This window comes from Mustelus asterias, chromosome 24 (assembly GCF_964213995.1).
Source record: "Mustelus asterias chromosome 24, sMusAst1.hap1.1, whole genome shotgun sequence".
Taxonomy (NCBI): domain Eukaryota; kingdom Metazoa; phylum Chordata; class Chondrichthyes; order Carcharhiniformes; family Triakidae; genus Mustelus; species Mustelus asterias.
In genome coordinates, this window is record NC_135824.1 from 19,149,971 (window position 1) to 19,177,537 (window position 27,567).

Genomic DNA, 27,567 nt, shown 5'->3' on the forward strand with positions numbered 1-27,567 from the left:
GTTTCCACTCACCATCCTGACTTGGCAATATAGCACCGTTCCTTCACTGTCGCTGGGTCAAAATCCTGGAGCTCCCGCCCTAACAGCACTGTGGGTGTATCCGCACTATATGGACTGCAGTGGTTCAAGGCAGCGGCACACCACCACCTTCTGAAGGGCAATTAAGGATGGGCAATAAATGTTAGCTTGGCCAGCGATGCGCACATCCCAAATTAAATATTGGTCAACACAAAGGATTAGCGCAGGAAAATCCTCCCCCCACCCCACCTGCTGGAGATCCTGACCCAGCGGACAACAGGAACCTACAGGAATGGGTCATGCCCCATGCGCCAGCTGTACCTTCAGCGATTCATATTCCAGTTCGGCTCCCCTGGCTTTAACTCGTTGCTCCTCCGCCTCCTGCACAGAAGCACAAACAAAATGAGGAAGATGGAGTCAACTTGCCACAACCATTTGTCAAGGAGATACAATCTACGGGTGGAATTCTCCGGCCGCCCGGGTCTAAAAGCCGGAAATTCATGCCTGACTGTCAATGGGGTTTCACTTTGTCCGCAGCCCGCCCGCTAAAATTCCAGTGGCGGACGGGATGGGAGAATTCCGGCCTATATTTTTCCCGTCCCAGTTTCCTCCCAGGATTTGATACTCAGGCGTGAGGAAGGGTCGTGGCCAGTGAAGGTCGTGCAGTCCACCCCAGACAGAAACTTGTTGCCTCCCTCAAATCCCTGTCCAATTCGGCCTCAAGGGCCAAGTATCCTTTATCCATAAATCCAAACACATTCAATAACCATACTCCCTCATGGACCCTCGGCACTGGAAGTTCAGTTGCTTGACTGCACTGTTTACCTTGCGATTCTCATGGTGTTTGCATCACAAAGAAACCCATCACAAGTACCCAGTGCTCTGAAAGCTCGTGATTCCAAATAAACCTGTTGGACTTTAAGCTGATGTTGTGAGACTTCTTACGGTGCCCGCCCCCCCCCCCCCCCCCCCCCCCCCCAAGTCCAACGCCAGCATCTCCACATCATTATTTGCCTGGATCTCACCCTGGTCCATCTTGGCAGCAATGTGGACCATCTACAAGAAGCACTGGAGGAGCTCACTAAGGTACTTTAGGCAGCACCTTCCAAACTCATGACCACTACCATCTAGAAGGACATACCTGGAAGGAGATCTAGAAGGAGATACCTGGGAACACCACCATTGGAAGGAGATCTAGAAGGAGATACCTGGGAACACCACCACTTCACCATCCTGACTTGGAAATATATCGCAGTTCCTTCACTGTTGCTGGGTCAAAATCCTGAACTTCCGCTCTAACATCACTGTGGGTGCACCTGCACCTCGGGACTGCAGTGGTTCAAGGCGGCAGCTCAACACCACCTTCTCGAGGGCCACTAGGGATGGGCAATAAATGCTGGCCTTCCCACATCCCATAAATTAATTTAAAATTAACCTGCTCTATCGAGCAGACAGCAATGGCAGCAGCCTGCAATCTGCAAGTAACTGTAAACATGCTGATCAAAATCCAAAGGCATCATCGGATCCCGACTACAATTTGAACTCTAGCCTGGACAGATGGAGCCTTGCTCGAGCTCCAGCCAAGTGACAGCAGCGACAGGAAGCAATGCTTCAGCTGTACAAAGTCTCGATCAGACCCCAGGTGTCGTTCTGCAACATCACAGCAAGGGCACCCAAAATCAGGAAGCACATTAGCCACAAAAGGGAAGAGGGAATCTGGAATCTTCTCCCCGGGTACTTTGATAAATGACACTTCAAGACTGAGTATTAGGAATGGGTTAACAGACCTTCCAATGAAGTCCTAATTTGATGTCAATTATTCGATAGAAGTCACTGATAAAGGAGCTACAGGTGGCACTGGGTGTTGATGGGAGAATTGTGTGGGGAGTTGGATCAAAGAAATAACGGTATTTTATGAAGAAGCAGGATTCCTTTACAGCAACCGAGAGGCTTAAACACTGAGGCTGACAGAGGCTGTGAGAGAAGAATATGACTGGATATGTATTCGGAGGCAGGTCAGTGGAGATGAATTGCACCCAAGGTCTAACTGAATGATGGAGTGGGTGTGAGGGGCTGAATGGCCGACTTCCGTTGGTTTGTGGGAGACATTTCAGAAAGGGATAAGGGGGAAAAGTCAAACTGCTGTCCCTGTGAAAAAGAACTATTTACTCTTATAAAAGATGATTCCATGGGTAAAGCACACACAGGCAGCCAAGAGTGTGAAACGGTTTTATTGGTGGAGGGAGCGGTGCCAATCATCCTCCGCGGGAATAATAAATTGCCCACATGCGATTCTATTGTATCTGTCTGTGTGAGCCCAGTGCCCTGTTTCTGCGTGTGTATCCAATGTGGAATGCACTAAAGGAGTCCAAAAAAAAGCACCACTGAGGATAATGCTTTAACAGTCTTTCAAAGAGCTAGTCCAGGCACACTGGGCTGAATGGCCCCCTTGTGAGTGGTATAAGACCATAAGACATAGGAGCAGAATTTGACCACTCGCCCCATCGAGTCTGCTCCGCCATTCAATCATGGCTGATATTTTTCTCATCCCCATTCACCTGCCTTTTCCCCATAACCCCTGATCCCCTTATCAATCAAGAACCTATCCATCTTTGTCTTAAAGACACTCAATGATCTGGCCTCCACAGCCTTCTGCGGCAAAGAGTTCCACAGATTCACCACTCTCTGGCTGAAGAAATTACTCCTCATCTCTGTTTTAAAGGATTGTCCCTTTAGTCTGAGTTTGTGCCCTCTGGTTCTGATTTTTCCTACTAGTGGAGGCATCCTCTCCATGTCTACTCTATCCAGGCCTTGCAGTATCCTGTAAGTTTTAGAATCCTTCTAAACTCCAAACAGTACAGACCCAGAGTCTTCAACCATTCCTCATATGGCAAGCTCTTCTTTCCAGGGATCATTCTTGTGAACCTCCTCTGGACTCTTTCCAAGGCCAGCACGTCCTTCCTTAGATACGGGGTCCAAAATTGATCACAATACTCCAAATGGGGTCTGACCAGAACCTTATGCAGCCTCAGAAGTACATCCCTTCTCTTGTATTCTATGGTATGATGATATGGTTACATGACTATTTGAACCGACTACCGTCACAAAACTTGACTCAAACCACAAATCGGCCCAACTCTGGGGCATTACCTTTGCTTTGCTCCTTAGCACTTGTTCCTCCTTCCTATCCAGCTCCTCCTGCAGTGCCTGTTTCTCCTGTTCCAGCTCGGTCACTCGCTTCTGCAGTTTCAGGAACAAGGACATATCCAGAGTGCCTTTCTGGTCGGGGAATTCCTATTCCAAACAGAACAATCGTTGATGCATTTCGCAAAGCGTAAGTGAGCTGGATAAACTCTGCCGTCTCTGGCCACTGCAAGGACAACATTAATTAAATGCTATGCTGAGTTTCACTGGGTTACTAACTGTGAATGAAGAGGAATAGAGGGAGGATTTGGTACTTCAAGTCTTCAAATTCACTTTCAGCTTCAAGTAAGATAGACTGTTAGAGGATTTGTATTGATTCTCTCTTAAGTAGATTATCTTGATCCACTCACTAATTCCCCCATTTAGAACTATTTAAATTAGCACAACTGTACTTGCATTTCAAACTGGAAGGTCTGTGATCGCCTGTGCAGTGGTTATCCGGTTTCTTCATGGGCTGCTGCAATGAAATTACTGTGAAGATCCCCTAGTTGCCACACTCCGGCACTTCTTTGGGTAATCTGAGGGAGAATTTAGCATGGCCAATGCACCTAACCAGCATGTCTTTCGGTCTGAGAGAGGAAACTGGAGCACCCGGAGGAAACCCACGCAGATATGGGGAGAACATGCAGACTCCGCACAGACGGTGACCCAAGCCGGGAATGCAACCCGGATCCCTGTCTCTCCTCTGGTTAATCTACTCTTCCAAATCTGCGTTACTTTGCAAGTAATAGTTTGCTTTAGGTTAGTCAGAGTATGAAAGACATAGAGGCCTTTGGAACTCAATCACTGAGAAAGACTCCAGTGGAGATTTCAAATGGAAACTGAGTGGGCAACTGATGCAGCTCCAAGGATTGTGTGTGAAACAGGACTGACTGGATTGCTCGACAGAGAGCAGCATGAATTCGACGGGCTGAACCGCCTCTTTCTATACACGAATGGGCAGCACGGTGGCACAGTGGTTCGCACTACTGCCTCACAGCGCCAGGGATCCGGGTTCGATTCCCGGCTTGGGTCATTGTCTGTGCGGAGTCTGCACGTTCTCCCTGTGTCTGCGTGAGTTTCCTCCTCCTACAGTCCAAAAGACGTGCTGGTTAGGGTGCATTGGTCGTGCTAAATTCTCCCTCAGTGTACCCGAACAGGCACCGGAGTGTGACGATTAGGGGATTTTCACAGTAACTTCATTGCAGTGTTAATGTTAACCTACCTGTGACACTAATAAATAAAATATTTTCATGACTCTGCAAATGGCCCCTACATTGGTGACCAGCTGTTCCTTTAATGATTGCAAGGTTTTTGCTGCCACTACCATTCTAAGAACGAAATTGCACATTCTACACTTAACAATGAGCAGCAACCCATGAAGATATCGGATAATCAGAATTCCTACAGTGCAGAAGGAGGCCATTCGGCCCATCAAGTCTGCACCGACTATAATCCGACCCAGGCCCTATTCCCGCAAACCCCACATATTTACCCTACTAATCCCGACACTAGGGTCAATTTAGCATGGCCAGTCAACCGAACCCACACATCTTTGGAGTGTGGGAGGAAACTGGAGCACTCAAAGGAAACCCATGGAGACATGGGGAGAATGTGCAAACTCCACACAGACAGTGACCCAAGGCTGGAATTGAACACGGGTCCCTGGAGCTGTGAGGCAGCAGTGCTAACCACTGTGCCACCGTGCTGCCCAAACCACTGCACATGCGATCACAGACCTTCCAGTTTGGTCTTCTCCCCGCCCTCACGTGCTCAAAGCCTATTATATTTCTAATGTTGCCCAGTTCAGATAAAATATCGCAGACCTAACAAGGTTAACTCTCTTTTTCTCTCTTTCCACAGATGCTGCCCAGTCCTGCAGACTTTTTCCAGTGGTTTCTGTGTTTTTATTATCAGGGAATTCCACACGTGGGTCCTCTGACTAACTGTCCAATAAGAAGTTTAACAACACCAGGTTAAAGTCCAACAGGTTTATTTGGTAACAAAAGTCACACAAGCTTTCGGAGCTGCAAGCCCCTTCTTCAGGTGAGTGGCCACTCACCTGAAGAAGGGGCTTGCAGCTCCGAAAGCTTGTGTGGCTTTTGCTACCAAATAAACCTGTTGGACTTTAACCTGGTGTTGTTAAACTTCTTACTGTGTTTACCCCAGTCCAACGCCGGCATCTCCACATCATAACTGTCCAATATCAGTCTTAACTTTGCTTTTATAATGTCCTATCTACATTAGGGGATGTGGGTTTTAACAAAAAGAAAAGAATGTGGCTTGCACGCATAGTTTCAAACTAACAATAACAGATTTTTCCGCAGAGGTTTTGTCTGCACAGAGTACAAACTGAAAGTAAACGCAGGTGAAACACTCCAATGACATCATCATCAAAGCATGTGATCAGCTCTTAAAGCAATCATGCAACCATTTAAATATATAACAGCTTTGCTCCGAATTCACCCTGGACCCCCGGTTCTCTCTCTCTCTCTCTGGATAAAGAGTTGATGAAGGGTGGTTACCAACCTCCATTTTTCTTGTCCCATCCTCGGATTCTCCCGGCTCCGAGGAAAGCAGAGAGTTGTAGGTGTATTCCGACTCATTACTACTGTGCGTGGAGTCTGTCCGTCTGTGCCCAGGCTTTGAAACGTTCTGGAAACGGATGCGCACAACTTCCAATGAGTTACTTCAATCTGTCTACTACAACCAATCTAATCAAAGGTTATCCTTTAGTGTAGAGTTTAGTGACAAACTCTGAAACAATATCAGAGTTAGTTACCATAAAATATTAGCTATTTGTACAAACCACACTTGTCTTTTTCTCTTCAGTTTAAAGTGTGGTAATAATGTATGCAAAATAATTCAATTACTATCAATAAGTGATATTAGCATTCGCTGCCCAACACTAGTGAGGAATTAGTTACATTGTCAACCCACATAATCAGGATTAAAAATTAAGAGCAAGTTACTTACACATGCGCTGCGTTAACAAGGGAATAACAAGATCCATACAGGGATTTGTAAATCCTATCGTAGAACAAATGAAAGTTTGGAACAATGCCTTTGATCATGCTGCTGTGTATCACTGGCGGTTAACTATATGTAGGTGGAGGACATTGACCGGGGTGTTACCCTAGAGTCACAGGCTGCGATTTTACTGGCCGCTCACACCACGCTCCTGCTACAGCGAAGTCGGAGAATTTTCTGTCCAGCCAAACCTTTGTTCACAGCAGCGGGATTGGAAAATCCCACTGGCGTGAACGGCTGTTACATTCTGGCCATAGAATGTTTGCAGCTTTATAGAACCTTAGTTAGGCCGCACTTGGAATATAGTGTTCAATTCTGGTCGCCGCACTACCAGAAGGATGTGGAGGCTTTGGAGAGGGTACGGAAAAGATTTACCAGGATGTTGCCTGGTGTGGAGGGCATTAGCTATGAGGAGAGGTTGGAGAAACTTGGTTTGTTCTCACTGGAGCGACGGAGGTTGAGGGGGGACCTGATAGAAGTCTACAAGATTATGAGAGGCATGGACAGAATGGATAGTCAGAAGCTTTTTCCCAGGGTGGAAGAGTCAATTACTAGGGGGCACAAGTTTAAGGTGCGAGGGGCAAGGTTTAAAGGAGATGTACGAGGCAGATTTTTTACACAGAGAGTAGTGGGTGCCTGGAACTCGTTGCCGGGGGAGGTAGTGGAAGCGGATACGGTAGTGACTTTTAAGGGGCGTCTTAACAAGTACATGAATAGGATGGGAATAGAGAGATATGGTCCCCGGAAGGGTAGGGGGTTTTAGTTAAGTCGGACAGCATGGTCGGCGCAGGCTTGGAGGGCCGAAGGGCCTGTTCCTGTGCTGCAATTTTCTTTGTTCTTTGTAGAGTTGTACAGCGCAGAAAGAGGCCCATCAGCCCATCATGTTTGTGCTGATCCACTCCAATCCCATTTTCCAGCAATTGGCCCGTAGCCTTGTATGCTGTGGTGTTTCAAGTGCTTCTCCAACCTAACCTTACAGCTAACACTCTTCATTCTTGGAACCATTCTGGTAAAACCCCTTTGCACAGTCTCAAGGACTCTCAATGAAGAGACATTTATTAGCACTGGGGTGAGTGAGGGTTGAGTTAGGAGGTATATACATTTAATATTTGACTCTGTGAATAAATCTAAACTGAGGAAAGATTGGTTCTAGTTTCATCCTTCACCCACTGGCTCTCAGGAGTTTAACAGGGGGTCAGAGGGCTGGGAGATCATTGGCAGTGAGCCTCTGCCACCCTATTCCAAGGGATGCCATTGACACCGGCTCCCCTACCTCCTATTAAACATTTGTGTTTCTAACAAAGGCACAATCCCCAGTGACTCAACCGTTAAATGAAGTATTTAAGATTATAAGCAAGGAAGTTCCCAGCCTAATCCCCAGTCCATGCTGTGTTAGCTGACGTCTATTGGGACAGCAGTGAGGCACTATGGTTGGGAACAACGTCCTCAAGTTAGGGAGGGGGTAAAATGAAAAAGAAAAGTGGGTGCGCCTGACCCCAAATCGCGTGACAACTTGTGGGGAACGTGCAGGTGTGAATGTCAGAGTGACAACGGGATTGCATTCAACGGTGAGGCACCCCCTTCGACAGCTGTGAAGCCTGGTAACACTGACTGACTGGGATTGCACTGGAGGAGTTGGCTGCTGTACCGGGTATCACATGGAGCCTGCAGAGCCAGTCTGCTTCACAAGCTACTGGGATAGACAGCAAATTTACAGGATAGACAGACCCTTTGGACAAATAGTGTTGGATGATCAAGAACCTACATGGGGATCGACAGATTGGTTCCTGGAATGAGAGGGTTAACCCAGGGTCAGAGGTCAGGTAAATTGGGCCTATACTCTCTTGAGTTTAGAAGCAGAAGTGATTTCATTTCAGGAGGTTGCTGTGGTGGGAATGGGATGAGGCCAGGAAGCAACTTGGGTATATTAATGGAGAAGGGAACACCATAGGAGTTTGGGATGTAGGGGTGCGTGCTGTGGAAGAGGGTGGTTGTAATTTAGGGAGACTAAAGGGAATGAGGCCAGAAAAAGAGGACATCTGCAGTGAAGCCGAGAAGGGGGATACTCACGCTCAACATTTCAACTCACTGGATGAAAATTTATTCAAGATACTTACGACCAAAGATATTTCCTCCTTCAGGTTATCGTATCGTTCCTCCAGTCGACAGAACTCATTAAGCAGAGACTGGTACCTCGACCTTTCATCGTTAAGGTCTATCTCAAGCTGTTTGGTCTCTTCCTCCATCCTTTTCTCCATAGATTCTGCAATGGGATACAACAGCATTGTTACAAGATAAGAAGCACAAGGACATTAGGTGAACCAGAGAGATTTTTTTTATGACAATCAATGATCGTGCACATGGTCAGCAGGGATGATATTTATAATTCCAGATCTTATTCACCGGATTTAAATTCACCCAGCTGCGGTGGTAGGATTTGAACCCATGCCCCTCAGCCTGGGCTTCTGGATTTACTAGTCCAGTGACATTACCACTGCACCAACCTCTCTCCTGGGTTTAAAAAAGAAAAAAAAAATTTGAGCTTCTGGTTTTTCTTTTATTCATTTGTGGGACATGGGCGTTGTTGGCTGGCCACTCCTAGTTACCCAAGGGCAGTTGAGAGTCAACCACATTGCTGTGGCTCTGGAGTCACATGCAGGCCAGACCAGGTAAGGGCGGCAGATTTCCTTCCCTAAGTGAACCAGATGGGTTTTTCTGACAATTGACAATGGTTTCATGGGCATCAATAGATTCTTAATTCCAGATTTTTTTTTATTGAAGTCAAATTCCACCAGGTGGGATTCGAACCCAGGTCTCCAGAACATTAGCTGAGTTTCTGGATTAATAGTCTAGCGATAATACCACTAGGCCATCGCCTTCCCCTAGTGAAGGGCTATGCTCCCGAATGATTGGTTTATGATGTTTTTTATCCCCCCCCCCGACCTCCCTCTCGAGATCATGCGGCCATTCCAGTCAGCCTGCACTCTTTATGCCCCGCTGCTTAAGGTGACTGAGCGTTATTCTCCGCAAGGGTTGGAAGCGTCACCTGTTATCTCCTTGGCCTGTTCCTGGATTCGGCGATTCAGCTCCTCCTTCTCATTCTTTAGTAAAGCATTCTGCTCTTTAAGCTGAGACACCATCTGTGAGGAAGGATAGCAAAGGACAATCTTGATTGTTTTGCCTTTGGTCACAGTTAATACAGTGCCACGTAACCAACCGCCTTCATATTCGCCATTCAATTTTGTAATCGCCGCATTCCACAGGGCTGTCAAGTACAGTATTTTAATCTCACTCTCAGAAGAATGGAGACTGACTCAGCAGCAGCATCAGAAACTAATGTAATCTCGGAACAAATTAGGTCAACTGGAGCTGCTTGTGTTTATATAATGAAGAAAAAAAGATTACCTTTCAACATTTAAGACTAATTTGATTTTTTTTTAAAAAGGTAGTAGGGCAGCAAGGTGGCACGGTGCTTAGCACTGCTGCCTCACAGCGCCAGGGACCCGGGTTCGATTCCCGGCTTGAGTCACTGTCTGTGCGGAGTTTGCACGTTCGTCCCCCCAGTCTGCATGGGGTCCTTGATCATGCTGGCTGCTTTTCCGAGGCAGCAAGAAGCGTAGACAGAATCAGTGGATGGGAGGCTGGATTGGATTCCGGGTGCTCTGGATTCCTCCCACAGTCCGAAAGGCGTGCTGGTTAGGTGTGATGGCCATGCTAAATTCTCCCTCAGTGTACCCGAACAGGCGCCGGAGTGTGGTGACTAGGGGATTTTCACAGTAACTACTTTGCAATGTTAACGTAAGCCTACTTGTGACACTAATATATAAACTAGTAAGCTTTTTCTTAAGAAAAATTCTCACACAACCGGAATTGCACATGCAGGAAATTCTCACCAGATCGGTTTCCGTTTTGTATTTATCCGCTCCTTCTTCAAGACGTTTCTTCTGCGCCTGAGTTTCCTTGAGTTCCTTGCGGAGAATGACGATCTCCTCCAACAGGCTGGTAATCTTGTTGGAGGACACCTTGGCGTTTTCTTCATTGAGACGGAGCCGGTCCACCTCAGTCCGTAACTTCTCCGTCTCGTTGGTGTAAGTGGTCTCCAAGTTACCCAGCTTCTCCAGGAGGGATTTCATCTCTTTAGTCTACATGAAAAGAGAGGAGGGTTGAGGAGAGGGCTCAGCAGCCAAGTGAACAGCAATGTGAACTAAAGGGTCACCGTTCCATTAGCTGGAGAGTGGAATTGTGGAGCGAGGGAATGGGCTCATTGAGCAGAACACATGGAAATATGGCAAAACCAAAACACCTCCATATCGACACTATATCCACCTCTGTCAGAGAAAGGATCGGAGAATATAAAAGCAGGTATAGAATATACATTATACACACATCATTGCCTAGATAATTGACCATGGCTGTCTTTTCACTAACATATAGAGACTGTAGGGACAGTAGCACATGGCAATGTTGCTGGACTCTTAATCAGACACCCCAAAGTAATGCCCTTAAAACAGGAGTTCAGATCCTCCCACTGAGGCTGAGATGAATTTAAATATCATTATTGAGGTGGGAGGAGGGGGGACCATGCAAAGGTACGCTTACCTCAGGCGGGATTTTCCGGTTTTGGAGCGAGCGTGGCAGGAGTGAAATGCTAGTCTCATTATTAAAAATGGTCAAATTACCGGATTGTTCCAAGAACCCATTTCATTCACGACTGTCTTTCAGGGAAGAAATCTGTCATCTTTACCCACTCTGGCCTACATTAATTTCAGACTCATAGCAACATGGCTAACTTTTAGCTGCCTTCTGAAACGGCCTGACAAGTCATTGAGTCAGGGGCAATTAGGGATGAGCAATAAATGCTGGTCTTGCCGGCAAAACTCACCTCCCAAGAATAACTAATTCCTCCTCTTTTGTTTCTCAAGCATGCATTAACAGTCTCGTGTGACTAAAAAAAAAGAGTTGGTAGTAAGACCCACCCACCCCACTTCCAGTAACTTTGCTCTAATTGTCATTATTCATTAATGAGCCTCAACTTCGACAGTCCGCCGACGCTGTCATTGGGAAGGACATCACAGACAAGGCTGATCCCATTTTCACCCAGAATCCGACCAGTACATTTCCAGCAAGGATCAGCGTTAGCATTGCGGGAGGGTGGGCAGTAGCTCTGTAGCAGCCAATTTTGTCACCCGAGTTGATGAGGTTAACTCACTGTACAACAACAACTTGTACTTCCTTAGTGCCGCCTTTAGCGTTGTGAAGCAGAACCATGCAAGGAGATACCAGGGTAGATGATTGAAAGCTTGGTCAAAGAGTTGGTTTAATGTTTGTCTTAAAGCGAAAAGAAGGGTAGGTAGAGAGGTTTACGGAGGGAATGTCAGAGCTTTGGGCCTAGGCACAGGCACTCATGATGGCGTGTTTAAAATCCAGCGGCCAGGATTAGAGGAGCTCAGAGTGGGGCTGGAGGGGATTAGAGATAGGGAGAGTTGTGATGTTAGTGTACCTTTAAGAGTTTTTTTTATTCATGCTCATAGCCTTAAGTGATGTCATTGTTGGGAGGAGAAAAAAAAACTGTGGGCAGGTCACGTGACAGGATTTCATTTTCAGTTTGGAGCTGCAGGTTGGAGTTGAGTTTTAGAAGGGGCAGCAAGCTAAAAAGAAGTGTTTTCCCTCTCTCCCTGTTGTTTTCCTGAAGGGTAAAAATCTGTTGTTTTTGGGGGCTGGATCAGAGTCTCTCTGGTGCTGTGGGAAAGCTATGTTGGCTTCACACTGTTTGGTGTGAATCCAGAGAACTGCAGACTTCAACTAATGGATTCAAATACCCTTATCATGTGAGCAGTAGACTTTGCTATATTGAACCAGTTTAAAGGGTTGTTTATGGAGGTTGGTTTGATTGGAACACATTAGATATCGTTGTTAAGGGTTATACATTATCTTGATTGTATGTTTCTTGTTGCAAATTAATAAAAGTTCTTGCTAATTTTTTTTACTATATATGTTAACTTTATTCTTAAATAAAATTTGTTTGATAAAAGCTCCCTATTGGGTCTTTTGAATTGAAGTGAAGCATCTCATGCTTATCTTAACCAAATTCAAGATGCAAAACCTATGATTCAGGCGGGCTTCATAAAACACTTTGGAGTTTCTAACCTGAACCATTACAGAGTCAAGAGGGATTTGAAAGCAAGAATGAGAATGATGAGATTGAGGTTTTGCTTGCTCAGGAGTCAACGCAGGTCAGCGAACACAGGGGTGATGGGTGAACAGCACCTGGTGCGAGTAATGACACAAACAGCTGAGTTTTGGATGACCTGAAGTTTTACAGAGGGTAGAATGTAGGAAGAAGTTTAACAACACCAGGTTAAAGTCCAACAGGTTTATTTGGTAGCAAAAGCCACACAAGCTTTCAGAGCTCTAAGCCCCGTCTTCAGGTGAGTGGGAATTCTGTTCACAAACAGAGCTTAGAAAGACACAGACTCAATTTACATGAATAATGGTTGGAATGCGAATACTTACAACTAATCAAGTCTTTAAGAAACAAAACAATGTGAATGGAGAGAGCATCAAGACAGGCTAAAAAGATGTGTATTGTCTCCAGACAAGACAGCCAGTGAAACTCTGCAGGTCCACGCAACTGTGGGAGTTACAAATAGTGTGACATGAACCCAATATCCCGGTTGAGGCCGTCCTCGTGTGTGCGGAACTTGGCTATCAGTTTCTGCTCAGCGACTCTGCGCTGTCGTGTGTCGCGAAGGCTGCCTTGGAGAACGCTGCGACACACGACAGCGCAGAGTCGCTGAGCAGAAACTGATAGCCAAGTTCCGCACACACGAGGATGGCCTCAACCGGGATATTGGGTTCATGTCACACTATTTGTAACTCCCACAGTTGCGTGGACCTGCAGAGTTTCACTGGCTGTCTTGTCTGGAGACAATACACATCTTTTTAGCCTGTCTTGATGCTCTCTCCATTCACATTGTTTTGTTTCTTAAAGACTTGATTAGTTGTAAGTATTCGCATTCCAACCATTATTCATGTAAATTGAGTGTGTCTTTATAAGCTCTGTTTGTGAACAGAATTCCCACTCACCTGAAGAAGGGGCTTAGAGCTCCGAAAGCTTGTGTGGCTTTTGCTACCAAATAAACCTGTTGGACTTTAACCTGGTGTTGTTAAACTTCTTACTGTGTTTACCCCAGTCCAACGCCGGCATCTCCACAGAATGTAGGAGGCATTGGAACAATGGAGGTAACAAAGGCATGGTTCAAAGTTTCGGCAGCAGGTGAATTGAGATGTAGACATGCATAAGCACACATGCAGATGGGAGAGAGGGCAAGTACTAGCCTAGAGTGTAAGTCTAACCTTGCCTACTCCACTTTCTAATCTACCGATACAGACTGGCACTGTGGTATAACCGCTGTTGAGTTGGCTTTGAAGAGAAGTGCTACTGTACAGATGATGAAACTGATTTCATGGGCGGGATTTTCCGGCCGTGCTCATCCCAAGACCGGAAAGTCCCGCCTGATGTCAATGGACCTTTGCATGGTCAATGTCCCGTCCGCTACAACTCCCATGGTGGGTGGGAGAGGAAAATTCCGCTCCATTTGTCCGTCAGAGGAAACCTCCAAAGTACTGGATAAATACTTGGGTTTACCTGGTCGTTGACTTTGCATTGCAGCTGTACAATCTTGTTCTCCATGCCAATGTTGAGGGTTTTGTAATGCTCCACAGATCTCGCTTCAATCTTCAGCTTCTTAAGCTCGCGTTTTGCCATCATGCGACGGTAGCAACACTGCAGGTAGATGATGGCGTGGTGGGTCCTCTTGTACCTGCGTTTCGCCATCCAGCCGCGCATGTGCTTCTGGAGAATGATAGCTTTCTGTTCCCGGAGGATCTGTTTGCAAAAGAAAAGGGTTTAAATGGAAAGCCTTCATCATGCCTGCATAAGAAATGGTGCTGGCAATGGAACTAGTCCCTGAAGGAATAAATAACCTCTAAATATTAATCACCTCCACAGATTCTTCTTTAAATCCACTGAGTTACTTCTGAGATGCAGTCATGTTAGATACATAACAGCCAATTTGTGCAAATCAAGATCCCAATCCTCCCCAGCAAATTAGATAACTGATCATTTTGCCACTCATTGGTTATGTTGATTTGATGAGGACTACCATTGGAGACCCCAAAAATTATTTAAGCAGTGCCAGGGAAATTTTGGTCCGCTTCATTAAAAGGATGGTGTGCTTTAAGGTGTAGCTCATCCTCGGCATTGCATTGAGGTATTGGGATACTGCGGAGATGCAGAATTGTCAACTGAACCCACAACCTCTAACTCACGAGGTGGATGCACTAGCAACTGAGCCAAGCTGAGAATGCAGTTGCCTTATTCACTCAATAGATTCAATGCACAATTTTAGAAGCACATTTAGCATGGCTAATCCACCTAACTCGCACGTCTTTTGGATTGTGGGAGGAAACTGAAGCACCCAGAGGAAACCCACAGGAGAACATGCAGACGCTACACAGAGAGTGACCCAAGCCAGGAATCGAACCCGGGTCCCTGGCGCTGTGAGGCAGCAGTGCTAACCACTGCGCCACCGTGTCGCCCCAGTTACATTCAGTTTATTATATTTATTTAGGATTATTTCATTATAATTGCGTGTATGAGGCAGAATCCAAACTAATTTTGTTGGAGACTGGTTGGCCAAGCACTGACTGTGGGAGTGCTCCAACTTGCCTGCCACCACCCAGCACAAGTTGCACAGTGGTTTCCGTCCCCTGAGTACTCACAAGGGTTCATTTTTTAGATATCTGCCTTCATCATAGTTGCTTATTATCCCATTCTGCAACTTGCCACCTAAGGTATAAAACAATCAAGTGACAGACTTGGAGGGACATTGGACGTCAGCACCCGTGTTCAGGTGGCTGAGGAGACAGTCCCTTCAGTAAAGGTGCTCTGCCACATTAGGTTGGGCACTTGGAATACTGTGTACAGTTCTGGCCACCCTATTATAGAAAAGATATTATTAAACTAGAAAGAGTGCAGAAATGATTTACTAGGATGCTACCAGGACTTGATGGTTTGAGTTATAAGGAGAGGCTGGATAGACTGGGACTTTTTTCTCTGGAGCATAGAAGACTGAGGGGTGATCTTATAGAGGTCTATAAAATAATGAGGGGCATAGATCAACTAGATAGTCAATGTCCTTTCCCAAAGGTATGGGAGTCTAAAATTAGAGGGCATAGGTTTAAGGTGAGAGGGGAGAGATATAAAAGGGTCCAGAGGGGCAATTATTTCACGCAAAGGATGGTGTGTGTCTGGAACAAGCTGCCAGAGTAGTAGTAGAGGCGGGTACAATTTTGTCTTCAAGAAGCGTTTAGATAGTTACATGGGTAAGATGGGTATAGAGGGATATGGGCCAAATGCGGGCAATTGGGACTAGCTTAAGGATTTTTTAAAAAAGGGCAGCATGGACAAGTTGGGCCGAAGGGCCTGTTTCCATGCTGTAAACCTCTATAACTCTATGGCTTGGTGCGAACTGACAACCCTCCTAATGTGCCAGGTAGAGTGGATCACTGAGGAGGGCTGATGTGTGAAAGGAGAAGCTGGAACACATCGAGGTGAACAAGATTATGTGGGACATGGACAGAGTGGATAAGGAGCAGCTGTTCCCCTTAGTTGAAGGGTCAGTCATGAGGGGATATTATAGGTTTAAGGTGAGGGGCAAGAGGTTTAGGGGGGATGTGAGGAAAACCTTTTTACCCAGAGAGTGGTGACGGTCTGGAATGCGCTGCCTGGGAGGGTGGTGGAGGCGGGTTGCCTCACATCCTTTAAAAAGTACCTGGATGAGCACTTGGCACATCATAACATTCAAGGCTATGGGCCAAGTGCTGGTAGATGGGATTAGATGGGAGCTCAGGTGTTTCCAATGTGTTGGTGCAGACTTGATGGGCCGAAGGGCCTCTTCCACATTATATGATTCTATGAACATTGTATGGAGTATTGCGGGCTGTTCAGGCTGAGGTTCTGCTGGGGCAGAGCATCGGGGGATTTACACTCCATCTAACCATGTCACACTGGGGTATCTAGTTTCATTTACCAGCATTAACAACCTTTATCTTGAGACAGTACTTCCATTTATAACAATGAATACCAAAAGAGCAAGATTCCCATATAAAAGAAATGCACATTATTATTATTCTGTCACGATGAAGTAATGTTCCGTGGCATTTGTCCCTGGATATTCCTCTGAAGCGTTTGGAGAGAAGACAATGAAGTGAGCGATTGATGTTATTTGCTTACCGCCTTGTATTGCCGCCTTCCCCGAAAGCCTCGGACAAAAGACTGGATGACAATGGTTGCTGAGCGGATGCGCAGGAATTTCTGCCGGGCCACGTACATACGCTGGTATTTCTGGATCAGGATGGCTGCTCGGGTCATGCGGAGGAACTGAGCGTAGCTGGAGCACAATTCAAAAAGACCATGGTTATCCAAAACCTTTCAGAAGCAAAACCGCACCCTGAGACACCCCCCTAAAAAGCAGATCCATGTTGAATGTCTTTGCCAGTGGTGTTGGAGTGATAAATAATGGCCAGTTCTTAAATTATCCACATCACTACTCTTCTTTAAAAAGTGGCAAGGCATCTCGTTGATATCCGCCCACGAGGTAGTTAGTTTTACGTCTCAATTGAAAGATGACATCTCTGACAGTGCACCACTCTTCCAGTCCTTCCATGATGTATGCTTGAATCATAGAATCCTTACAATGCAGAAGGAGGCCATTCGGCCCATCAAGTCTGCACTGACTCTCAGACAGAGCATCTTACCTAGGCACTCTGCCCCGCCCTATCCCTGTAACCCCACACATTTACACTGGCTAATCTACCTAACCTGCGCATCTTTGGATTGTGGGAGGAAATCAGAGCCAGAAACCCACACAGACACGGGGAGAATGTGCAAATTCCACACAGGCAGTAACCCAAGGCCGGTATTGAACCCAGGGTAATTTAGCATGGCCAACCTAACCTGCACAGGTTCGTGGCATTGTGAAGCAGCAGTGCTAACCACTGTGTGTCCCAATGTTCCGACTCAAGCTGACGTCAATTTTTAACATTTTAAACAACATCATTGGTCTAACAATATCATGGATATAAAGCATTCAATGCTCTTGTGAATATTTGAACTATTGAAGGAGAAATCTTTCTGGAATTAACCTCTCATGCTCATTGTGTCAATTGGGAAAAGGGGTGTGCAGAGATGGAGGACAGCGCTCCGCGTTTGGCAGTCAAACCACCATGTTCACATGTCAAAATCCACCAATGCTGTAAAATACCCAATAAATGTAGAAAAGTAGACCACTGGGCGGCACAGTGGTTAGCACTGCTGCCTCACAGCACCAGGAGCCTGTGTGGGTTAGGTTGATTGGCCATGCTAAATTACCCCTTAGTATCAGGGGGATTAGCAGGGTAAATACATGGGGATAGGGCCTGGGTGGGATTGTTGTCAGTGCAGGCTCAATGGCCTCCTTCTACACTGTAGATTCTATTAACACTTGTTAAGAGCGGGTTTATTCTATACCTCAATGAGTAAAATACTACAGACTTGCTGAATGGATCAACAAATCAAAATCCTAAGACTGTAGAGCATACAGCATGATGAGTGCCTTATCAATAAAGATTTTAGATTGAAATCAGACCTTATTCCTTTAGGTCCCTTCTCCAAACAAGGAGATTCACAATGATAGGTTCCAAAGAAGGGGATATTGATTTCAAAATTTCACTCTTTATACAGATTCTGCCAAACCAGTTGAGTATTTCCAGGATTTTCTGCTTTTATTTCAGAATTCCGGTATCTGCAGTGTTTTGCTTTTAGATTCATAAGTACCCAGGCTCCGTGTGGGTAACCCTCACACTCCAACTTAATCCCATTTCTCAGTGGTAGCTCAAATGAGAACGGAGTTCCATAAAATAGAATACCTACAGTGCAGGAGGAGGAGGCCATTTGGCCCATCAAGTCTGCACCAAATCTCTCAAAGTGCAGCTTACCCGGGCCCAACCCCACCCACTGACCCCTCCTCCCCTCAGGCCACCCACTCAATTCCTGCAGCCCCACACATTTACTGTGACTAATTCCCCCCCCTAACCTGCACACCTTTGGACACTAAGGGGCAATTTAGCATGGCCAATCCACCCAATCTGCACATCTTTAGATTGTGGGAGGAAACCGGAGCACCCGGAGGAAACCCGCGCAGACACGGGGAGAATGTGCAAACTCCACACAGACAGTAACCCAAGGCCGGAATCGAACCCGGGTCCCTGGCGCTGTGAGGCAGCAGTGCTAACCACCGTGCCACCATGCTGCCCAGATGTGAGGCCTCACAACGGCCCATCAACCCTCTTTAAGGTACAGTGCAATGCACTGGTGCACCAATAGAGGTTCGCATCAAGGGAAAATCCATAGATTTGAGTGGCATCCTACCATCTGGCTTGATAGCCCCGCACGTATCTCTGAATAGTGATCGCAGCTTTCCGCATGCGCAGGTACTTCTTCCGCTGTAACCAGCTGCGGATAGTCTTCTGGATTCTGATGCAGGCGGCTCGGAGTTTGTCTGCTCGCAGCTTCTCCAGGTAAGCCACTTGCCCAGCGCGAAAGAAAATCTTCGTTTTACCAAACTGGTATTTGTCCTTGTCCTATGAACAAGCACAAAATCATTACAGAGCCAAGAGAAGAATGTACTCGCGTTAAAAATGGTCCAAAAACAGTAAACGCTGGAAAATCTCAGCAGGTCTGACAGCATCTGTGGAGGGAACATAGAGCCAACGTTTCAAGTCTGGGTAATCCAAATCTGAAATGTTGGCTCTATTCTCTCTCCTCAGATGCTGTCAGACCTGCTGAGATTTTGCAGCATTTTATGTTTTTGTTTCAGATTCCAGCATTGCAGTATTTTGCTTTAATATTTTTTTTTAAAGTTACTTATTCTGATCTAGCACTGGGTGTGACAATCTCCAATTTAACCAACCAGAGATTCAGATCCAAATGACAAAAATTCGTCAGCAGCAACATCTCAACCGTTTGAGTGGATGGGAGTTGAGAACGTTGAATCCTGTAAGATTGCTTGTGAATTAATTCTGAGATTTATTTTATTTTGGGAATCGGCACTTTAATTCCAGGTCCAATTCCGTTCCTGACTGAATACATGGAGTATAGTGTGCAATTTTGGTGGTGTCCTTATCTGAGGAAGGATGTCCTTGCCATAGAGGGAGTACAGCGAAGGTTTACCAGGCTGCTTCCTGGGATGACAGGTCTTTCATATGAAGAGAGACCAAGTCTGTTAGGATTATATTCATTGAGAGGGGATCTCATAGAAACTTATGAAGTTCTAACAGGATTAGACAGGGTAGATTCAGAAAGAATGTTCCCGATGGTGGGAGAGTCCAGGACTAGGGGTCATAGTTTGAGGATAAGGGGTAAACCTTTTAGGACTGAGGTGAGGAGAAATTTCTTCACCCAGAGAGTGGTGAATGTGTGGAATTCACTACCACAGGAAGTAGTTGAGGCCAAAACATTGTGTGATTTCAAGAAGAAATTAGATACATCTCCAGCCAAAATGTTAAGGATAGGTCACCTTCAGAAATCTGCAGTTTAAATTCATAAAGCATGCACCAAATATTGTTCGCAACTAAATATCCATTTAGAAAGGACTCATAACCACAGAAAAATGACTGAAGATTGAAGTGGTCATGAGTTAATGAATGAAACATTATTTATCATTACAGCTTGTCAGATAATATTTAGCTCATCTGTCAGCATGGCAATCTATGCAAAAAGTCAGTTTAAAGATCAAAGATTAAGAGAGTGGGTTGGATATTTCGTATTTTGAGATGTTTTGTTCACGAATGATCAAAATCAATATTTATCCACACAATCCCGTGTCTGTGGAATACAACTTGTACCAAACCAATGATTCAAATTCCTTTAAATGCCGAACATTTCACTGTGTTATCTTCCGAGCATGAACACTGATATTTACTGAAATTAAAAGGCAAAATGTGACTATCTACAAACTAAATGAACATTTGAAAACATTGGACAACATTCAGTGCAATTATAATGGAATGGAGAGTGCTACAGGGCACAACAGTGACACTTGCATGCTATAAAAAAGAGCCCTCGGTCGTCTAAAGAGAACGCATTAACTATGGAGCATTGTATCCATGTCCTTCTGAGATGGTTACAGCCATTAGAGAACGGAAAATCTGGCATTCCGGCCACTCCGTTAACTTTCATGGCTCCGGAAAATCCCAGCCACAAACGAAGGTGGAAGATTTTGGCCTCAGTCTGCACTGAGGTTAAATTGGCAGAATTCAAGTGATCACCTTTATTAACTTTTCCAGCACATTCCTGCACGTCAGCTTTTTGTCACTGAGGACGTCTTTTTGCTTCATCAGGACACGATAGCGGTTGAAGAATTCTTGATAGGTCCACCTGAAAATCCACAAACCCGATGAATCAAAGCAAGTCTTTAACTTCAAGTCTAAAGCCAAAAACGCACAGCATGTAAATGCACAACACGCAAAGGAAAAAAATACATGAATGTAAACGAAAAGACTCCACTCAAAGAGGTCTCGGACCACCTCACGTGATGAAACATTGGGGGCTTTCCGATTCCCTCTGGGCCGGCCTGCATTACCTGGATGGGAAACCTGTGGCACTTATCCTAATGGTTTCCAATACACCACAAGCTCGGAGCTGTTGTACGGCTCGCTTTGGATCAAACCTATGGAGACATATTTGGGTCAAGTTAGTGTTATATTCACAGATACAAACTTATCAAATGAAGTGGTCAAGACAAACTCTAAACTGACCAATTCAAATTCCAGAAACATACATCTAAAAGACCCAAAGAGAATTCTAGTTCCAATTCCAAATACAAGCATCTTTATTTAGCTCTATGCTTCAACTGGAAGATCTCAGAATTGGCGTCGTGTCAGTAAAGAGACCATAAATGTTGACGCACAAGACAACCTTTGAGGCCTCCAAAAATCATTCCGAAAACACTGGCCAATTTATATGCCAAGTATAAATTGAGAACCATGGGGGTGGGTGGTCACTATTTTGAAACCTACCTCTAATTCATGTTAAATTAATGCGCCTCTGTTTATTGAATGAATTAATTGTATAAAGATACTACTAACCACAGTGAAAGCATTTTAAAACCTGGTAAATTAATTGTCATCCACATCCGATGCAAAGAGTTCATTAAATTCATTCCAAATCACTTTGGCTAAGACACCACCATAAGGATCCCACTCTGGACCAGAATCACGCTTTCAGTTTTAGAATTATCCCCACTCAAGAAATCACCTTCCTCTCCACACATTGAATTGGATATTCCACATTTTTTAAACGATCAGATGACATTTGCCACAATTTATAGACAGAACCACACAGAGCATTAAGGGGTGCAAAGGTTGAACTGTGTCCTTAGACCGACCACCCCCCCCTCCCCCCCGTATAACTGCAATGCTGTTATTTATTTGCAGGCACCTCCTGATCTCGTTGGTCATATGGGATCTCAACATGTCCCTCACTAACAAGCTGCACTCTTTACGAATGGCACTGAGGCTCCTATTCTGTGCTTACCCCAGTCCAATGCTGGCATCTCCACATCATGGCTCCTATTCTACACATCATCAATCCATTCCGTCTCTCAATCCTCAACCACCCAAACATTGCCATGGACAAACACAAAACTAAGTCTCTTGAAGGGAACTTGATTTTCAGCATGGTTTTACATTTGAAAATCACCGCAGGTTTTAATTTTGTTCCGTTAGCCACGCAGGCGATTACCATCCTGAATCTTGCTTTCTCAGGTTCTGCAGTCTTCACTAGAACTGTTTTCCAACTGATGATCCACTTCACAGCTTGGCTACTGGGCATGTGGAAATGAATGGGCCTTTGGCCGTGTTGGCCAATAGCTATGCGTGTTTTTGCTGCTGTCTGATTCTGAAGAGTGAGAAATTGGTAAATTTGGCATCAGGGCCTTTTTTTTTAGTCACTGAGCGATCTTGGTCTTCTGCCCAGCAGCAGAAGACATCTTCATCTCCGAAAGCTGCCACACCGACTAGCTGTTGCACTGAAATCTTTGGATTAAAATCTAATCAGGGTTTAATTTGGCCCACTTAAGTGCATTGCGTTTCTGGTGATGATGAAACCATTCTGAAGATCCTGGGGGGGGGGGGGGGGGGGGGGGGGGGGGGGGGGGGGGGGAGAGAGAGAGAGAGAGAGAGAGAGAGAGAGAGAGAGAGAGAGAGAGAGAGAGAGATCAGGCCCGCTGCTGGTCTGTCAAGTGTCTGAGAAAACCAAGAAGCGGTGAAAGCCTTCTCGGAAAGAGGAGATACCACGATCCCACTGGCCCTCCTGCCAGAGGCCAAGAACCCCATTAGCCTCCGAAAGATTCCGTCCAATAATCCAGTCTGTGACCCCCCCCATTGCTTCAGTGAAAGAAGATACCTGGATGTTACACATCGTCCGGTCTAAGATGGAGCCAATACTGGACCCTGCTTTGTGCTAATCAGGATCCTACTCAGCACAGCACTGATGAGCAAGTGTGAATACAGATGTCGATGTAGTCCCATTGCTGGGTAGTTCAGCATTACAAATGGAGATGGAGTCAATTTAAAGCAGATGTTTGAAGACAAAACACATTCATATTAAATGTTGTCTTCTTTGAAAAAAAGAATAAATTCCTCGGGGGTGGGGGGGGGGGCGCGGCGGTGGGGGGAGGTGACTGATGTAACCTTTGTTAAACCGGCTATCCTTATCTAGCCCAGGGAGAGTTGGATCCAAAATGCAAACTGCATTCTCATTTGGCCCAACTGGCTAAAGATGCTCAGAGTCACAGCGTTAATCACCTGGTGGCTTGAGCTTGTTTAACCTTTTAATAGAGAAACTTGATTGATCTCTGTGAGGATTTCCAGAGTGGAAATCTGCAATCAATCATAGAATCCCTGCAGCGCAGGAGGAGGCCATTCGGCCCATCGTGTCTGTACCGACCACAATCCCACCCAGGCCCTATTCCTGTAACCCCACACATTTACCCTGCTAATCCCCCTGACACTAAGAGGCAATTTAGCACGGCCAATCCATCTAACCCGCACATCCTTGGGAGGAAACCGGCGCACCCGGAGGAAACCCACACAGACACAGGGAGAAAGTGCAAACTCCCAGAAGGGTAGATGGTTTTAGTTCAGATGGGCAGCATGTTTGGTGCAGGTTTGGAGGGACGAAGGGCCTGTTCCTGTGCTGTGATTTTCTTTGTTCTTTGTTCCACACAGACAGTGACCCGAGGCTGGAATGGAACCCGGGTCCCTGGCACTGTGAAGCAGCAGTGCTAACCACTCTGCCACCGTGCCGCCCAATCGTTCTTTAAGTGGTGTTTTTAGGGAGCTTAAAAAAACCATCCAGTGATATTTATAAAACCACAGTGGAGACATCTTTTTTAAAAAAGTGTCGTCACATCCCCGCCTGATCCTGAGTGAGTCAGAGAGCAGGAAGCTAGTGTTTTATTTGTGGAGGGGTAGGGACAATGAGGCATTCACCAGCACTGGCTGAAAGCACAGTAGCTCACGTCACCCAACGGTGATGTAGAATCAGACATTATGGCCAGAATTCTCCAGTCTCGCTGCCCTGCTACTGCTGTCAGCATAGAACAGAGAACTTGGTGCTCAGCCTTATCTCCATTCACTGCAGCGGGACTGGAGAACCCCAGCTACAGGCAAGATCGGAGAATTCCAGCATACATTTCCTCCTGCGATGGGAACAATTCTGATAATGGACAACCCTGAATGAATTCTGCACTGCCGTTTTACATTTCTGGTAGACAAGGGCAGCACAAACATTGGCCTGTAACACGTAGTTACAATGCTTTAACGCGTACAGCAGACTCAGTGATACACGCTGACAACAGACACAATGCCACAGATTAATGAGGAGGGAAAGAAAACACATTTTGTTTGGCTTACGTGAAAGCATATTTGTCATCGTTGGGTTTAATGCATCGTACATAGTGAGGAGTGGTAGCATTAAGTGTCTCCATCAGCAGATGAAGGGAGTTACGGAACTGCAAGAAATTCAAATAAAACCAATATCAATTCGTGAAATTGGGGGAGGACGTTCTTCAATTCTTCCCTCTCCCGCAACTTGTCAGGATTTATCTTTCCTCTTCACTTTCTCCCACCTTCACCCCCTTGTCGCGGTTTCCATGGTTACTGTGTGCCCTCCACTGCTTTAACCCAACTGACTTCAAAAGCGAGTGTCCAGGACAGAAGTTCATTTGAGCAAAGAGACTTTTGTCTTGTAGGAATGAAGTTGGAAAAATTAATGGCCACTCTTTACTAGTGTATAACCACCCCATAGCAACATTAACGTTTTTAAAGTTTATTTATTAGTGACACAAGTAGGCTTACATTAACAATGCAATGAAGTTATTGTGAAAATCCCCTAGTCGCCACAATCCGACGCCTCTTTGGGTAACACAGGGAGAATTTTGCACAGCCAATCTACCTAACTAGCACGTCTTTCAGACTGTGGAAGAAAACCGGAGCACCCGGAGGAAACTCACGCAGACACGGGGAGAACGTGCAGACTCCACACGGACAGTGACCCAAGCCAGGAATCAAACCCAGGTCTCTGACACTGTGAGGCAGCAGTGCTAACCACTTACTCACAGGATTCCTGTCAGTTCAATCGAACAAATGGCCATAGAATAAAACAGGAAGCCCTACAGTGCAGAAGGAGGCCATTCGGCCCATCGAATCTGCACCAAATTTTCAAAAGAGCATGTTACCCAACCCCCCACCGTGCCCCCACCCCTCCCAAACATCCCTGTAACCCTGTGCATTTACCATGGCTAATTCATCTAACCTATACATCATTGGACACCAAGGAACAATTTAGCATGGCCAATCCACCTAACTTGCACATCTTTGGAGTGTGGGAGGAAACTGGAGCACCTGAAGGAAACCCACACAGACACAGGGAGAACATGCAAACTCCACACAGACAGTCACTCAAGGCTGGAATTGAATTTGGGGCCCTGGCGCTAACCACTGTGCCACCATGCCGCCCTAATATAACTACATCACTAGTTCAATACAGCCGCAAATCATACATGCGGACACACTACTGAAGTCCACACTTGGGAGTTGTTCTTTTCAAAGCCACTTCAAACCAAGCACTAATCTTACCTGATGTCCCACTGACTTCTTGTGTTCTTTGCTTGGCTGCAGTGCTCGAGGCTTGGCAGATTTCACAGTCGCCCTGGCAACTGGGGGCCGTCCTTCAGTTGGGCTGGTGGCTGGCTTCTCATCTCGGAATAGCTCCGCCAACAGATTTAACTGGTTTTGTGGGAATGACAAGAGCAAGCAGAAATAATCTCACATCAGTAAAGTCCTTAACCCTTGTGCCAAAGGAATCTGATATTGTGTTTGATGTTGCCACAGGCCCCACATCCCACATTCCCCGAGACAGCGTTTCTATAGCTGGCTCCTGAGGAAGTCACGGGTTGGATTTGTGGACCTGAACTGACAACGTAAATGACGCTAAATAGAATTTACACAGAAGTTACCGTATAGAAACCCAAATCAGCCCATTGGTCCATGCCTCCTCACAGCCGACATCAACTCACCCAATCAACACATCCTTCTACTCCTTTCTCCCTCATAAACTTAAAATGAGGCTAGTCACCTGAACCACATCATGTGGCGCTGAATCCCATATTCTACCTCTCATTGGATAAGGAAGTTCCTCCTGAATTTCTTATTGGAATTATTAGTGAATATAGAGACATGGAAACACAGAAGACAGGAGCAGGAGGAGGCCATTCGGCCCTTCAAGTGTGCTCCGCCATTCATCACGATCATGGCTGATCGTCCAACTCAATAGCCTAATCCTGCTTTCTCCCCATAACCTTTGATCCCATTTGCCCCAAGTGCTATATCCAGCCGCCTCTTGAATGCGTTCAATGTTTTGGCATCAACTACTTCCTGTGGTAATGAATTCCACAGGCTCACCACTCTTTGGGTGAAGAAATGTCTCCTCATCTCCATCCTAAATAGTCTACCCCAAATCCTCAGCCTGTATGGCAGACTAGACAGCACTAGTCTGTTTAGACCTGATCCAGTTCATCTTAGCGTCTGGGTCATATCTTTAAATGACATTTAGAAACTGTAGTTTACAGGAAATTTGACACAGTATTTTCCTGCACCCAGGCTGGGGAGCGAGGGGGGGATTCAGGATAGTAATTGTAAGATTTGGGGGATCTCATAGAGACTTATAAAATTCTAACATCTCTAGTATCCTCAGACTGTGATCCCTGGTTCTGGATACCCCACCATCGGGAACATCCTCCCTGCATCTATCCTGTCTAGACCTGTTAGAATTTTATAAGTCTCTATGAGATATGAGATCCCCCAAATCATCCTGAATTCCACCCCCCCCACCCCGGCCTGGGTGCAGGAAAATACTGTGTCAAATTTCCTGTAAACTACAGTTTCTAAATGTCATTTAAAGATACGACCCAGACGCTAAGATGAACTGGATCAGGTCTAAACAGAGTAGTGCTGTCTTGTCGGCCATACATTCTGGAGAAACGAGGGCCGCGATTCTCCCAAAAGTGCTGAATTGGTGGGAGAACTGTTCTAAATCCCGACTGTTTTGTCAGTTCAGCTTCTCACCTGAATCTCCGCACCTCGTGCACTGCAGAGGTCCCAATCGGGAATCTCATTAAAAACCCAGGGGGCGGGGCCTATTTGCGCCGGAGTTTGACAGTTCTAGAACTCTGCGCATGCGCAGTAGCTCCAAACTGTCAAACTCCTGTTTGCTGGGCAGCCCGATCGCTGGCCAGCCCAGGACCCCCACAGTGCTGCCCCTCCAGCTCCCCCCCCTACCCCCCCACGGCCCAATCGCAGCCCCCACAACAATTTACAGGCCAGTCCTGATCCCCCCCCCCTGTCCCGGAGCACCCCGATGTCCAGGCCCCACCTCCCAGCAGTGGTGATCCCCCACCCCTCTCACCCTGGCAGATTCCACCCCCCCCACAAGCCCGCCCCAATCACTACCCTCCCTCCTTCCCAGACCGATCCTGTCTGCAGAGTAGCAGCGGGACCCACCCACCCCCCCCCCACCGATCACATCTAGGCCCCGCCCACCGTAGGCCTACCCCCCTTGGCACTGCCCGATGCCCGGTGGACAGTGCCAAGGTGCCCCTTGGGCATGGGCACTTTGCCCCTTGGGCAGTGCCAGGGGAACAGGCTGGCATGCCAAGGTGCCCATGCCCAGGG

General features: G+C 46.2%; 1 protein-coding gene across 2 annotated transcripts in view; it reads right to left on the minus strand.

Annotated features, from left to right (window-relative positions):
* Positions 1-27,567, minus strand: part of myo5aa (myosin VAa) — a 238,552-nt gene that overhangs the window by 59,300 nt on the left and 151,685 nt on the right. For both annotated transcript variants that reach the window (XM_078241369.1, XM_078241368.1), the window contains exons 16-28: positions 25,474-25,623; positions 24,250-24,347; positions 20,916-21,002; positions 20,602-20,710; positions 18,704-18,915; positions 16,529-16,685; positions 13,880-14,119; positions 10,125-10,373; positions 9,278-9,371; positions 8,349-8,494; positions 5,731-5,856; positions 3,169-3,312; positions 340-399 (exon numbers count right to left, since the gene is read on the minus strand). In XM_078241369.1, coding sequence (XP_078097495.1) covers positions 340-399; positions 3,169-3,312; positions 5,731-5,856; positions 8,349-8,494; positions 9,278-9,371; positions 10,125-10,373; positions 13,880-14,119; positions 16,529-16,685; positions 18,704-18,915; positions 20,602-20,710; positions 20,916-21,002; positions 24,250-24,347; positions 25,474-25,623 — 1,872 coding nt within the window. The remainder of the gene's footprint in view (positions 1-339; positions 400-3,168; positions 3,313-5,730; positions 5,857-8,348; positions 8,495-9,277; positions 9,372-10,124; positions 10,374-13,879; positions 14,120-16,528; positions 16,686-18,703; positions 18,916-20,601; positions 20,711-20,915; positions 21,003-24,249; positions 24,348-25,473; positions 25,624-27,567) is intronic.